General features: G+C 40.7%; 1 protein-coding gene across 3 annotated transcripts; it reads right to left on the bottom strand.

Annotated features, from left to right (window-relative positions):
* Positions 1-1,722: 1,722 nt before the first annotated feature.
* On the bottom strand, positions 1,723-14,633 carry LOC144533883 (uncharacterized). Of its 3 annotated transcripts, none has more exons than XM_078275465.1 (6): positions 14,527-14,633; positions 14,257-14,282; positions 10,238-10,429; positions 9,057-9,259; positions 8,904-8,931; positions 1,723-2,388 (listed from the first exon to the last, which is right to left on the bottom strand). In XM_078275465.1, exons 1-6 carry the CDS (start codon positions 14,562-14,564, stop codon positions 2,288-2,290), a joined length of 588 nt encoding a protein of 195 aa, XP_078131591.1. In that variant the 5' UTR covers positions 14,565-14,633; the 3' UTR covers positions 1,723-2,287. The 3 variants fall into 3 exon arrangements, with proteins under 3 accessions (XP_078131591.1, XP_078131593.1, XP_078131592.1); XM_078275467.1 differs by lacking the exon at positions 14,527-14,633 and adding an exon at positions 14,422-14,520; XM_078275466.1 differs by lacking the exon at positions 1,723-2,388 and adding an exon at positions 7,819-8,073 and having other exon boundaries at positions 14,527-14,632.
* Between the last annotated feature and the right edge of the window lie 818 nt (positions 14,634-15,451).

The raw sequence follows: 15,451 nt of genomic DNA on the forward strand, positions 1-15,451 counted from the left end.
TGTTTATACCTGTTCCAAATGGCCACACTCGAAGGTGGGGCAAAAAGCCTGCCGTCATAGTTTTGGTCCTGATGGACCGCAGCCTCCTGCCAGAGGGGAGGGGTTCAGCAAGTTTGGACTATCAACCAAAACTGGTTTCTGACAAATAGGCAATGCAGTTGCTGACTCCTGCTTTGTTTAAAACGGTCTCTACAGAACATAGTTTTAAAGGAACACGCCGACTTATTGGGACTTTAGCTTATTCACCGTAACCCCGAGAGTTAGATAAGTCCATACATACCCTTCTCATCTCCGTGCGTATTGTAACTCTGTCTGACGCACCCAGCGCTAGCTTAGCCTAGCACAGATCCTGGAGGTAACCGGTTCCAACTAGCCTACTGCTCCCAAGAAGTGACAAAATAACGCCAACATGTTCCTGTTTACATGTTGTGATTTGTATAGTCACAGCGTGTACAAGGTCATATGAGACACAGCCGTCTTCTAACCGTATACATGATTTGTGTAGTCTTTTGCTTTTACTATCTAGTAATTGTTGACTCTATTACTCCAACTCTGAGCGAACTCCAGGCGAACTCTGCTCCTCACCACAGGGCTTCAGGTGCTGCGAGCAAATCACTCCGCCCAAGTAGCAGAAGTAGCAGTGCTTCGCCTTTCTGAGAATATAGTTCCCAGTTTGTATACGGTTGGAAGACGGCTGTGTCTCATATGACCTTGTACACGCTGTGACTATACAAATCACAACATGTTGCCGTTATTTTGTCACTTACTGGGAGCAGTAGGCTAGTTGGAACCGGTTACCTCCAGGATCTGTGCTGACCAGGCTAGCGGTGGTGGCGTCAGACAGAGTTACAACACGCACGGAGATGAGAAGGGTATGTATCGACTTGTCTAACTCTGGGGGATACGGTGAATAAGCTAAAGTCCCAATAAGTCAGCGTTCTTTTAATATTTGCTTACGAAGCCAGACTGGTTCAGGGAGTTGAGGTGGCAGGTAATCTATATCCACTATGTTCCACTTCCAGGATTGCTCCGGTGCCGCAGGAAATTCCGCCGGATGCATGTATTTTCCTATTCTTTCCGCTTTCTTTGTGTTGGAATTTTAAATTCGGTGGATTTCTGAGGACTATGGTTAACTGCTCCTCAGATCTCTGCAGGATAAATCCAGACAGCTAGCTGGACTATCTGTCCAATCTGAGTTTTTTGCAGTGGCTCTGTGCGGAGTTTAGCGCCGCCCATGAGAATTCTGATTGGTTTAAAGAAATGCCATTTTCCTCCCATCCCTGAATGCTATGTGGAGTAGCCAGACCCTCCTTCAGTGCACTTTGGAGGAGGGTCTGGCAAAGCGAGACTAGGTGGCAGGTGACATTATCCAAAATGTTTGTTTATTAATCTGGGCTGACTACATTTTCAAGTGGATGTTTCCAGACTTAAATCTGGCAGCAAATACTGAACTGAGAAGGTGTAATCTTGTAAACAATTGTATTATATTGTCTGAAGGGCATCGAACAAGGCTGTGCAAAACTTGTAGCTCATCTGGACACACTGCAGAGACCAAATGTATTGTTGCCTGTTAGAACATATCAATAATTCAACACTAAGTCCTTACACTTTTGTGTATTCAAATCAAAAATGTGTGAGCCAAACTTATGAAACATGTCCCTCATTTTGGAAATAAGAATACATCACATTTGTTTGTCAGCAATGAGACGAACTACACGTTGGTTATGATCACTTTGATGTATTCTTTATGAAGGAAAAACGTTGATATTTTAATGAGAAAAGCAAAGCAGCAGAAATCATAATTTGACAGATATTTGTGCTTCTACTACAAATACATTTAAAATGTACCTGTTACATAACATGTATAAAAAAAACAACAACACACAATTTTTGGGGGGTTCTGAAGTAACCCTTACAATCTTCATAAAAGAATCACTTAACATTAAAATCTCTTTTGGAAGGATTTCCTTTTTTCTAACTTTTTCCTTCCATATTTTTCAAATCCAGTCACTTAATGTATCTGCAGATGTGTTATTTTTTTTAATCTTTTAGCCCTGTATTGTGCTGCAGATAAAATATTAGTGATCTAAAGCTTCTGCCCAAAATCCTTCCCAACAATACTACAATAATAAAATCCTTTTGTTGTCAAGTTATTGCAGATGATTCCACATGCATTACATAGCACATTTAATTTGTCCCTTCAATAATCATTTATTGTGATAATACTGTGAAAAAATATTACTTTTGGTTTTCTGATCAATGTAAGTGACAGCCCTCGCAGATCTTCCTACTTCATTTTTAGCGTAACGTAGATTATAATAAAGATGAGCAATATGACACAGGCTGACCCTGCACCACAAGCAAACCAAGTCCAAGGGTCCCCAACCACTAAAATAAAGAAAAGTAGAGAAACAAGTCATGATTTACAACTTAAACAACCCTAAAATAATGTTGTCGCATATAACATATTAGAATAATAACACAGCAACTCCAGTATGTTTAGCCTAGTCATGTTTAGAGAAGATACATTTGGTGGTTGATTGGGATCAAAATGAAGACCAAGTTTGAAAATGGGTGTGGTCCGAGCACAATTCTATTACATAAGTTTTATAGTATGCATAAGAACCGCCTGCCCACTGAAGACATTTACTGCGCCAGAAATAAGCTGTTCTTATAATATTTAATATGTATGAGAGTGTGCTCCTAGCATACTTTTATCATATTCAAGACACTAGTACTTGCATACAGGGCCACGAACGGATCAGCCCCAGCATACATCCAGGACATGGTCAAACCCTACACCCCAACCAGCCCACTTTGATCTGCATCAGCCAACCTGCTTGCTGCCCCCTCACAGCGAGGGACAACTAACTATTTGCTGTTCTGGCTCCTAAATGGTAGAATGAGCTCCCTATTGACATCAGGATGGCTGAAAGCCTATGCATCTTCCGCAGAAGGCTAAAAACACTTCTCTTCCGACTACACCTCGGACAAAACATAAAAAAATAAAAATAAATAAAAAATCTTGAACCTGCACTTTCATATGGCTCTTTGTAGCTTTGCTTATTTAAAGCTAATGTACTTGCACTTACTACTTGTTGTCTGGAGTTTGAACCTTCAGGGTTGAAAGCTCTTAATTATAAGTCGCTTTGGATAAAAGCGTCAGCTAAATGATATGTAGATTAGGTTCTCCAGTCAGTGCCCTTGAAACACGTACAAAACAATCACTAACCCTATATTTATATTACAAAATAGAGCAATAAGACTCATTAACAGAGCAGAATACCTTAACAACAAATAGATGATTTATAAACTCACACACACTTCGATTTAGAGACTTGGTGGTGGAAGCCAAAACAATGCAAATAATGTATAAAGTCAAAAATAGAATGGTTCCAGAGTCTATCCAGAAGCAGTTTCAGATTAGAGAGAGCAGGTAGGTTGATTAACAAATATAAAAGCGAGGCATGAATGGCAATGTGTATATGAATGGGAATGTATTTTGTTTTGTTTCTTTTTTTCTGCACATACATGTGTGATAATATGTATATAAGATACAGAAATTAATGATAATACATTTTATAAAATTGCTAATATCCTGAAGGACCTAAGAACAAAATAAGTTAATAAAATAGAATGTAAAACGGGTAAGTGTAATAAGCAAATGCTTCAACCTCATCAGTATTGATTATAAACGAGTTAAGATGACACTGAACTAAGGTGACACTTTTTTTTTTTACCATTTATGTTATGTAAGTGATGTTGTGTATTTATGTGATTGATTGAAATAAACTAAACTAAACTAAGTCACTGGCTCAGATCTGGAGTTGGTCCCCGGGTGCTGTAAATGGCTGCCCACTGCTCCTTTGAGGGATGGGTTAAAATGTAGAGAATGATTTCCGCTACATATATGTGAATGGGACAATAAAGTACCTTTACCTTTACTCTAACTCAACAACTTGCGAAACGGCTTGACTTAAAAGGAAAAGGAAGCACTTTATCAATGGGTTCAGCAATACATGAACATTCTGATTAATAGTGGATGGGTTGTGGGTAAAATAATGTATAATTAGTGAGAAAATTATTACTGTGAACATAGCAGAGAGCAGACCAGACTGTGCGCATTTATTCATTGTTGCCATTAGATGCGTTGCATGTCTGCGTACAGGATAGAGAGCCGAAGTCACGCCCTTCTACTTCCAGTCCATGGGACCTATCTTTCGAAAAAATATGAACCGGAGTGAATGGGGAAAGACAAATTATTTTTTGATCCCGTTTGAATTGAGCCATGAATTACACATATGATGTTCATCAGTTTAATAGATAATTTCGCAAGTCAAGAAAATCTCGGTTTATTGTTAAACTGTTGAAGTATAAGAAAATGTGAAAATATCATTGACCTTTGTGAAAATACGTAATTAGAAAGACTCCACACTTCAAAGTCGCATGGATGACGTCTCGCTGAAGCTACGATATCTGTATGTATCGTACTGGGGATGTAACGTTACTCAAATAAGCAGAGGATCTTGCTTGTTCTTTTGCTTATCTGCTGATAACACTTCACTGGATAAAACACATCAGGTAAGGTAACGTTACATGTGTTGTGGAACAGAGCTAAGCTAGCCAGCTAGCGATCAAGTTGAGCATCAAGCTAGGTGACGTAAATTGTGTGAGACGAGAGATGTAGTTCACTGAGCGGTTTCACACTAAACTAAGTGGTCATATGACAAACCTACGGCCAACTGAGACTTTCTTCGGTTGAAAAATAAACTTTTAAATTGACGGACAATTGGCTCAATTCAAACAGGATCAAAAAAGAATTTGCCTCTCCCCGTTCACTACCGTTCATATTTTTTTCCGAATTAGGTCCCATGATGTCCATCGGAAGGGGAGGGACTTCGCCTCTCTATTATGGCTGCAGGCGCCACTGGTCCGAGCAAGCGGGCCGGAAGTAGGGGAATGGGAAGTAGGGGAGGCCCCCGTCCACTTTACACCCCTGGCCTGATTTTGCACCACAGTTTGTGTGATCCGATAGCAAGGTGGTTTCTAGTATCTAGTTGTTTTATAAAACCTTTTTTTCCTTATTTCTTATTTTTGCTTTAAATGGCTCTCAAGTAATTCATAATACTGTATATCAACAGATTATTACAACAAATGATCAGTCATTTACTAATGATGTTTATGAATATTTCACATATTTGTGATATGTTAACATAGCATGTATTCATCATTTTGTCTCTCACACACCGGATGTCCCTCCCTTTCAGCAATCTCAGATATCTATTTTGCAGAGGCACCATCCCTGCATCGGGGGCTTACAGCCACCCAGGACGGTTGTGATTGGTTTTAAGAAATACAAACAGTCTGGGCGTTTTTTTCCCCTACCAGCAGTGTAGCCAGATCATACTCCAGTGGTGAAGACATAAGTCTGGCAATAAATGACTAAAAATAAACCAATCATAGAAAAATGCCTGATAGCTGTATGCTTGATTATCTTGGTTACAGCTGAATCTAAGACGCACCAGAGCAAATGTTTAAAGATATTTCTTTATTTGACTCCACTCACCATCCCCTCAATCCTGACTAGACTCCCAGTGTCTGTCATCGAAAACTCTGACTGTTGTTTGTGCATATGCACCAAACAAGAGTTCGGAGTATTCGGCCTTCTTGGAGACCTTGAGTGGAGTCCTGCATGGGGCTCCAGTGGGGGACTCCATAGTTCTGCTGGGGGACTTCAACGTGTACGTGGGCAATGATGGAGACACATGGAGAGGCGTGATTGGGAGGAACGGCCTCCCTGATCTAAACCAGAGTGGTTGTTTGTTGTTGGACTTCTGTGCTAGTCTTGGATTGTCTATAACGAACACCATATTCGAACATAGGGATGCTCATAAGTGTACTTGGTACCAGAGCACCCTAGGCCAAAGGTCAATGATTGATTTTATAATCATTTCATCTGATCAGAGGCCGTAAGTTTTGGACACTTGGGTGAAGAGAGGGGTGGAGCTGTCAACCGATCACCATCTGGTGGTGAGTTGGGTCAGGGGGTGGGGGAAGACTCTGGACAGACCTGGTAAGCCCAAATGGGTAGTGCGGGTAAATTGGGAACGTCTGGAGGAGGCCCCTGTCCGACAGACTCTCAACTCACACCTCCGGCGGAGCTTTTCGTGCATCCCTGTGGAGGCTGGGGGCATTGAACCCGAGTGGACAATGTTCAAAGTTTCTATTGCTGAAGCTGTGGCGAGGAGCTGTGGTCTTAGGGTCTTAGGTGCCTCAAGGGGCGGTAACCCACGAACACCGTGGTGGACAGGGAAGCCGTCCGACTGAAGGAGTCTTTCTGGGATATGTTGCAAGGTACCGAAGGGCCCGAAGGGCTGCAGCCTCTGCCGTGAAAGACGCAAAGCAGCGGGTGTGGGAGAAGTTCGGAGAAGACATGGAGAAGGACTTTCGGTCGGCACCAAGGTGCTTCTGGAAAACCGTTCGCCACCTCAGGAGGGGGAAGCAGGGAAACCATCCAAGCTGTGTACAGTAAGGATGGGACGCTGTTGACCTCAACTGAGGAGGTAATAGGGCGGTGGAAGGAGCACTTTAAGGAACTCCTAAATCCAACTAATACTAATACGCCCTCTATGGTAGAGGCAGAGCTGGAGGATGATGGGGGATTTATGGACAGGATATCGAGGCGTAGTCGGGGTGGAGAGGGGTTGCAGTTCGGTGGGCTGGGGATCTCATCGCTGCTTTTTGCAGATGATGTGGTCCTGATGGCATCATCGGCCTGTGACCTCGGCCAGCACTCACTGGATCGGTTCGCAGCCGATCGGCTGGGATGAGGATCAGCACCTCTAAATCGGAGGCCATGGTTCTCAGCAGGAAACCGATGGAGTGCCTTCTCCAGGTAGGGAATGAGTCCTTACACCAAGTGAAGGAATTCAAGTACCTTGGGGTCTTGTTCGCGAGTGAGGGGACAATGGAGCGGGAGATTGGTCGGAGAATCGGCACAGCGGGTGCGGTATTACATTCAATTTATCGCACCGTTGTGACGAAAAGAGAGCTGAGCCAGAAGGCAAAGCTCTCAATCTACCGGTCAGTTTTTGTTCCTACCCTCACCTATGGTCATGAAGGCTGGGTCATGACCGAAAGAACAAGATCCAGGGTACAAGCGGCCGAAATGGGTTTCCTCAGGAGGGTAGCTTTCATCTCCCTTAGAGATAGGGTGAGAAGCTCAGTCATCCATGAGGAGCTCAGAGTAGAGCCGCTGCTCCTTCGCGTCAAAAGGAGCCAGTTGAGGTGGTTCGGGCATCTGGGGCAACACCTAGGGAGGTGTTCCAGGCACATCCAGCTGGGAGGAGGCCTCTGGGAAGACCCAGGACTAGGTGGAGGGATTATATCTCCAACCTGGCCTGGGAACGCCTCGGGATCCCCCAGTCGGAGCTGGTTAATGTGGCTCGGGAAAGGGAAGTTTGGGGTCCCCTGCTGGAGCTGCTACCCCCGCGACCCGATACCGGATAAGCGGACAAAGATGGATGGATGGACCAAAAACCTTTTCAATGTACAGTTGGGCTTGTCATTACTGTTTTAAGATGGACTTGAGTGACTTTTCAACTTATGACAATTGTGTGTATAATAAGTAAAATGCAATTGTCAAGGTTACTTTTTAACTTTGCCTCTTTCTTTCCATCTTTTTCACATCCAGTTGCTTGTTTAATGCCTGTATTTGCACATCTGTTATTTGTTCAAAATGTGTGAGATCTAAAGATTCAGCTTAAAAACGTCTATATCAGCCTTCTCAACTATACTACAATAATAACAATAATACCATTGTTCTGTTATTACATTTTTACAAATGATTGCACATGCATTCCATGGCACATTTATTTTGTCCCTTTGAGAATTATTTATTGTGATCCTGCAAACTGCCATTACAGTGGATTCCTTTTGTTTTTGTAATGCATGTTTTTAACAGGCCTCACACATCTTACTTCTTTATCTCTTCAAAACATATCACAGTCACAGTGATCACCAATCCGACAAATATAACACATATTATAACAGGCGTACAGTTCTTCCGCCACCCTAAAAGAAAGACAAACAGAGCAATGAGTCATCTGGTATCATGTACGAGCCTAAATGGATTTAGCTCACATATTAGAACAAGAATACCAATGTATTTATTTCTTAAAGTGTTCATATTATGCTCATTTTCAGGTTGCTGCACATTGCTGTAGCTCCTCTTTTCACCCTGTGTGTTTAGCTCTCTGTTTTAGCTACAGAGTGAGACATCTCACTTCTATTCCATCTTTGTTGGGAGCCCCTTTCATGGAAACAAGATATTTTTTGAAGTTTCTTTTTTTTAAATCTGGGTTTTATTTTCATAGTTTTGGCCAGCCGTCTTGTCAGAATAATTTTTTATATTTTGTATTTTTTAAGCCTGGTGGACATCTCTCTATTCCTCAAATGTTAACTTTTCTTGGTGACAAAATCTCCTACGAATATAAAAGTCAGAATTAGGTCAGGTATATACTTTCCTGAGGGCCGATACATTTTTTAAATAAATAGAGAAATGCATATGGTCCCTGAGTGTGCAACACTGTTTTCTTACTTTCATATGCTTTTATGCCCACTTGTATATTTTCAAGCTTAATTGGCTGTTAGCTTGTTCATGGGTTGCTATCTGATTCATCGGATTTAAGAATTGTGTTTTTTTCACAGATTGATAACTGTGGATTTTCGACCCAATCTGTTACATTGGAGTCGTATTAGGAAGGTATCACTACACAACTCCAAATGGACAGTTGGATTACACCGAGCAACAACTTCTTTAATGTACTGCTGGCCATGTGAGTGAAGTTTAAAGATAGAGTTGAGTAACCTAATCGGAAGTTCATAATTACAGTCACACTTACAAGTTTTGAGGGAGTTCCAGGTAGAGTCCTGAAAGAAAGAAAGAAAGAAACAAATAAACAAACAAGATTCATTCAATTCAGTCATTTCAGAGGTAGACTCTGCGTAATTGTGTGTGAACCTAATTATATTGGATCAGTAAATCTAGTCATTACCTGTGAAGGGCGAATTCCCAGAAAATTCTGGACCTCATACCACGCGATGTCATTGCGGTTACACTTCAGGAGGTTGCACTCATAGAACAGACAGTCCACAGTGAGGAGGACGTTCGGGTTGTTCACCTGGCTCATGCTTGGAGCTACAACATGTTTAGCACTGAAGGTGTGATGCATCACCACCAGAATTGCTGGTTTACGACCTGTTAGCACAGAGATAATACAACCAAACGAGTCAGAAACAAGATGAATAAATCAGTTTGTTTTTTACTCCATCTGTAGCCCACAGCATGGGGGTCACCTGTTCGCTTTTTTATATCTTTCCCATTGTTTTTAGTCACATTTATACATACAAATACGTTAGTCTCCATCAACTCCTGGGAAAGATGTCATGCTCCTTATAGCAGCTTATTGTTCCACTATGTTCCCCAGCTATAGTTGCTGACTTTGTCTGTCTGCTGTTTGGTGCAGGGCAGGTAGCATACAGCCGGCTTATCGGAGCTTTTTTTGCTTAAAACAGCTGCCGGCTGCATCTGGAAACAAGGTTTAGTAGTTGAGGTGTGGTTAGCGTGAGGGCCTTGGGGGCAAGAGCTAAAAATGGGGGAATTGCAAGTACAATTAGCCCTCCTGTTGTCCTCGGGTCAAATTTGACCCGTTTTCAAAAAGTTTCTACATCAGAAATGTGGGTTTCTTTCAACCAAATAGTCAAAAGAAATAACGTAGATGGTTCCGTACAATGTTCTTCACAAGTAAATTAAATAATCAGCTCACTACTTTCATTGAATTTGGATGTTTTAGACAATTTTATAGCATTTGAAAAAGAAAATGATAAAAGAACGTCAGGAAAAAGCGCCGAAAAAATCGACAAAAACGTCAGAAAAAGTAACAACAAACTTGGAAAAAAGTGACTAAAACCTCAAAACATTTCCAAAATATCGGGAAAAGTGACAAAAGTGTCAAAAAAGACGACCAAAACATTGAAAAAAGTTTAAATTTTTACACAGAAAAGCAAAGTTGCACGGTCAACGGGAAGACAACACAAGGGATCAAGCCTAGACAAAAACAAATATTACATACATTTTATACCAAATTAAGGGACTTATTCATTGGTCAAAAGTCCCTGTATACATTTGACCAATCAGTGTGAAATTGACCAAACACTATCTGAAGGTATTTCCCACCTGGCATGTTGTTCTGGGCCTCGCTGATGTCTGTTCCAACTCGTGAAGCGATGGGACAGAAAACCAGAAGGTAGTCACTTTCTTCAGGATACTCCACCTCAATTTGGCCAACGTCTTTAAAGTTTTCAACTAAGGTGTGATGAGCACCATTAGTGTTTCCCGCCAAGTGGACATAAAATTTTCTCCCCAACACTGAAGACAGAGCAGAATGTTGGAGTCATTAATGAGCTATAACATCGTTTTGTGCAGCCACACCACCAGACCCTGATGTAAAACAATCTTGTCAAAAAGATCTTTAGCTAGCATAAATATAAATATATCTTATTCTCTTTAATGTTGAAATATTGCAGTCTTGAAAGAACAACACAAGTATTCAGACCCTTTACTTAAGTCCTAATATCCTTAAGTACTAATACTACACTGTGGAAGTACTCCACTACAAGTAAAAGTCCTGCATTCAAAACCTTACTTAAGAAAAGATATGTATTATCAGCTAAATTTACTTAAAGGTCCCATGGCATGAAAATTTCACTATGAGTTTTTTTTAACATTAATATGCGTTCCCCCAGCCTGCCTATGGTCCCCCAGTGGCTAGAAATGGCGATAGGTGTAAACCGAGCCCTGGGTATCCTGCTCTGCCTTTGAGAAAATGAAAGCTCAGATGGGCCAATCAGGAATCTCCTCCTTATGACGTCATAAGGGGAACGGTTACCTCCCCTTTCTCTGCTTTGCCCGCTCAGAGAATTTGGCCCGCCCATGAGAAAGAGAGAGACATCATGGCTTGAAAACAAGCGAAGCATGGCAGTTGGTCAAGGCCACACCCCCACCCTCCACCTTCCCCCCCCCCCCTCTCCTCCTCAATAGCATTTAAAGCTACAGACACAGAAATGGCACATACTAAAGAAAGCTCATTGTGGGACTGGCTCTAGTGGCTGTAATTCTGCACCAAGGCTGAATTTCGGGAAAGAGACTTCAGATACAGTATTAGGGGACCACTAAGGTCTATATAAAAGAGACTTCAGATACAGTATTAGGGGACCACTAAGGTCTATATAAAAGAGACTTCAGATACAGTATTAGGGGACCACTAAGGCCTATATAAAAGAGACTTCAGATACAGTATTAGGGGACCACTAAGGCCTAGATAAAAGAGACTTCAGATACAGTATTAGTGGACCACTAAGGCCTATATGAAAGAGACTTCAGATACAGTATTAGGGGACCACTAAGGCCTATATAAAAGAGACTTCAGATACAGTATAAGGGGACCACTAATGTCTATATAAAAGAGACTTCAGATACAGTATAAGGGGACCACTAAGGTCTATATGGTACAATGATGGTGCACTTCTACACAGCCATCATTGAGTCCATCCTCACATCCTCCATCACCATCTGGTACGCTGCTGCCACTGCCCAGGACAAGGGCAGACTGCAGCAGTCATTCGGTCTGCAGAGAAGGTGATTGGCTGCAATCTGCCGCCGCTCCAGGACCTATACACTACCAGGACTCTGAAGCATGCTGGTAAGATTGTGGCTGATCCCTCCCACCCCGGACACAAACTCTTTGAGACACTCCCCTCTGGCAGGAGGCTGAGGTCCATCAGGACCAAAACCTCACGTCACATAAACAGCTTTTCCCCCTCCGCCACTAGCCTTATTAACAAGGCCCGAAAACCACCCTGACTCTCCACCCCTGGCTCTTAATGCCACTGTTCTCTCTCTGCTGTAATGCTCTTTGCTCTTTATTTATTTAATTTTTTTATTTCTATCTTTATTTTTAATTTAATTTAATACATACTGTGTACATATACTTATACTTATATTGTTTATACTTACACTTATATTGTTTAATATTCCATCTAGAGAATGTGTGACGTGCGCCAACAACACCAAAACAAATTCCTTGTATGTGTTAAAAAACGTACATGGCAATAAAACCCTTTCTGATTCTGATTCTGATATATAAAAGAGACTTCAGATACAGTATTATGGGACCACTAGGGCCTATATAAAAGAGACTTCAGATACAGTATGAGGGGACCACTAAGGCCTATATAAAAGAGACTTCAGATACAGTATGAGGGGACCACTAAGGCCTATATAAAAGAGACTTCAGATATAGTATTAGGGGACCACTAAGGTCTATATAAAAGAGACTTCAGATACAGTATAAGGGGACCACTAAGGTCTATATAAAAGAGACTTCAGATACAGTATTAGGGGACCACTAAGGCCTATATGAAAGAGACTTCAGATACAGTATTAGAGGACCACTAAGGCCTATATAAAAGAGACTTCAGATACAGTATTAGGGGACCACTAAGGTCTATATAAAAGAGACTTCAGATACAGTATTAGGGGACCACTAAGGTCTATATAAAAGAGACTTCAGATACAGTATTAGGGGACCACTAAGGCCTCTATAAGAGCGTCCAAAACAGCATGTCATAGGACCTTTAAAGTATTAAAAGTAAAAGTACAGCGATGACAGACAATCATAGCACAGTCATGACTATAATTAATCATTGTGTGAAGCCACTATACATACAATTATGTTTAAAAAATACACACCTATTTCACATAAAAATCAGGATACTGTCAGTGTTATACTTTTAGATATGTTGTGTTTGCTGATGTTTTTGAATTAATATTACTGCTGCCATAACACTTAATCTTTCAGTTTGTCAGAGTAATTCAAATGTAAAATTATATTTTTGAAGATGCTGGACAGGAAGGGGATGGAAATAATGTCATCTGAAAATGTAACTAAAACTGTGAGACAAATGTAGTGGAGTAAACAATACAATATTTGCCTCTGAGATGTATGAGAGTAGAAACATACATTTGCATAAAATGGAAATACTCAAGTGAAGTACAAGTATTTTAATTTGAATTTAAATTTAAAGTGCTCATATTATGCTTTTTGGCTTTTTCCCTTTCCTTTATTGTGTTATATATCTTTTTTGTGCACAAAGTGAAAAAGCCCAAAGTCCACCCCAAAGGGACTTACCATCTCCAACAGAAAACACTGTTCACAAACTGCTCCAAACAGCTCTGTTGTAGTCCAGCCTTTACTTCAGAGACAAACGTGGTCACTTTGTCACACACGTTATAATGCTCGCCTAGCTGCTAGCATGGCACGCCCTTATAATCTCTTATATTGTCCATATTATTCTCTTATATTGTCCATATTTAATGCTGGTTTCTAGACTTTATCCTTGCACTATTGGACTTATTTGCACTACCACCATGACACACACTCTCATAGAGCACCTTACCATGCATACTGAATCACAGGGTCAGTCCCTGTCCTGTCACTGCAACCGTCTCATGCTTATACATCCCTTAGTACATTCATGTGGATTTTTTATTTAGTATTTTTTCTTTTATTGTCCATATTATTCATGTGGATTTGGTATTTTATCACCCTGTTTATGATGTATGTGTATGTTGTGTGTGATGTCTTTAAGCTACTGAGACCTTGAATTTACCCATGGGGATCAGTAAAGTATCTATCTATCTATCTATCTATCTATCTATCTATCTATCTATCTATCTATCTATGTATCTATCTATCTATCTATCTATCTATCTATCTATCTATCTATGTATCTATCTATCTATCTATCTATCTATCTATCTATTTATCTATCTATCTATCTATCTATCTATCTACTCTGCTTCTGACTGGCTAGTAGCCTTTACCTAGGTACTGAGCATGTGCGACTCCCAACAAAGATGGAACAGAAGTGCGATGCCTCACTCTGTAGCTAAAACAGAGAGCTCAACACACAGGGTGAAAAGAGGAGCTGCAGCAATGTGCAGTACAACAAAAATATGGTGTTTTGTGAAAATTAAACCATGTAAACCTATTCTGATATAACCTCTAAATACAATTATGAACCTGAAAATGAGCATAATATGAGCACTTTAAGTACAGTACTTGAGTAAATGCACTTAGTTCCATTCCACCACTGAGTAACACATTCATAAAAACAGTAAACTTGTTTGCTCACCAGTCATCGCTCCCTTGTCCATGTTTCTGAGGAGGAGATAAAGAAACCTTTAGTCAACACACTTTAAATTAAATGAAGTTAAACAAGGTGGAGGTGTAAATGCGTCACAAACTCTTTTGTCACAGTTGCTCAGCACAAACTTGTGCCTGACACAGTTAAAGTTACCTTAGAGGTCTATAACCTGAATTGTAACTCCGCATGGTAGAGATTCAGCAGTTCACAGCCTCACACAGATTATTCAAAACCTTTTTTTTAAAGAGGATTACTTACGAAATAGATTGATAATTTCTTGGTAAAACCTCTGGCATTTGCGTCTAACAATGGCAGCTCCGCAGTGTCAGCAGAGCACTTTCACTTTTGCCTTGACGTGCTACGTGTTCTCAAAAGAATGTGCAGAGATGGGACGTGATGTGACCACAGGCCACAGCAGAGGAAGGAAAATGCAGAAACTGTAGAGCTGCTGGTGAAATACGTGCACTCTGGCAGTTACTGTTGTAAAATGCACTTGAATAAGCAATTCATGTTGCTTAGTTTAAAACACTCTAAAGAGAATGTTAAATTATAGATAGATTGATTTACAGCTAATATTTGAAAAATGTCCACAACCTTATTTGTTAAACAGTAAATTAGATACAGTAGATTCATATCAACTGCAGAATGTTAACAAGGCATCTTGTCTATAGCATAACTATAAGGTTGATTAAACTGACCATGTGAAGGACAATCTATTGCAATTCAATACAGCTTTACAAAAGGTTTATTTTGTGTTTTGGTGTACTCTCATTGCCCTCATTTCCTGCAGTAGCAGGATGCTGTTTTCAGCAAGCTCTGATAAGCTTAAAATACACTTCCTGCTCTGCACCGAACAACAGACAGACATATAGCTTTGCAGATTCAGATGATTAATTACGCATTAAAGTGATGAACACATTATTGCATCAGTAATTATAATCTGATGATATAATGTACCTTATTCTGAAATGTGCCATTCTGCATAATGAGTAGTTTTACTTTTGGTACATTAAGTATATTTTGATGCTTATGCTTTTGTCATTGGCGATTTTAGACCCTCTTTAGGGGGGCTCAAGCCATTGAGCACCATTTCCGTGATAGGGAACAGTTTTGAACACAGCTAGCGTCTCTGTCAGGCCCCCAGGAAATGTCCTGGGCTTTGAAGCAAATTGAACAGCCAAAG

This window comes from Sander vitreus, chromosome 18, assembly GCF_031162955.1.
Source record: "Sander vitreus isolate 19-12246 chromosome 18, sanVit1, whole genome shotgun sequence".
Classification (NCBI taxonomy): domain Eukaryota; kingdom Metazoa; phylum Chordata; class Actinopteri; order Perciformes; family Percidae; genus Sander; species Sander vitreus.

Bases quoted from the DNA above. Each gene is read 5' to 3' on its own strand.
- LOC144533883 (XM_078275465.1), bottom strand. From the start codon at position 14,564: ATGCCAGAGGTTTTACCAAGAAATTATCAATCTATTTC. The intron at 10,430-14,256 runs GTGAGCAAACAA...CTCTGTCTTCAG, and splicing joins GGACAAGGGAGCGATGACTG to TGTTGGGGAGAAAATTTTAT. The intron at 8,932-9,056 runs GTAATGACTAGA...TCTTTCTTTCAG, and splicing joins TGGGAATTCGCCCTTCACAG to GACTCTACCTGGAACTCCCT.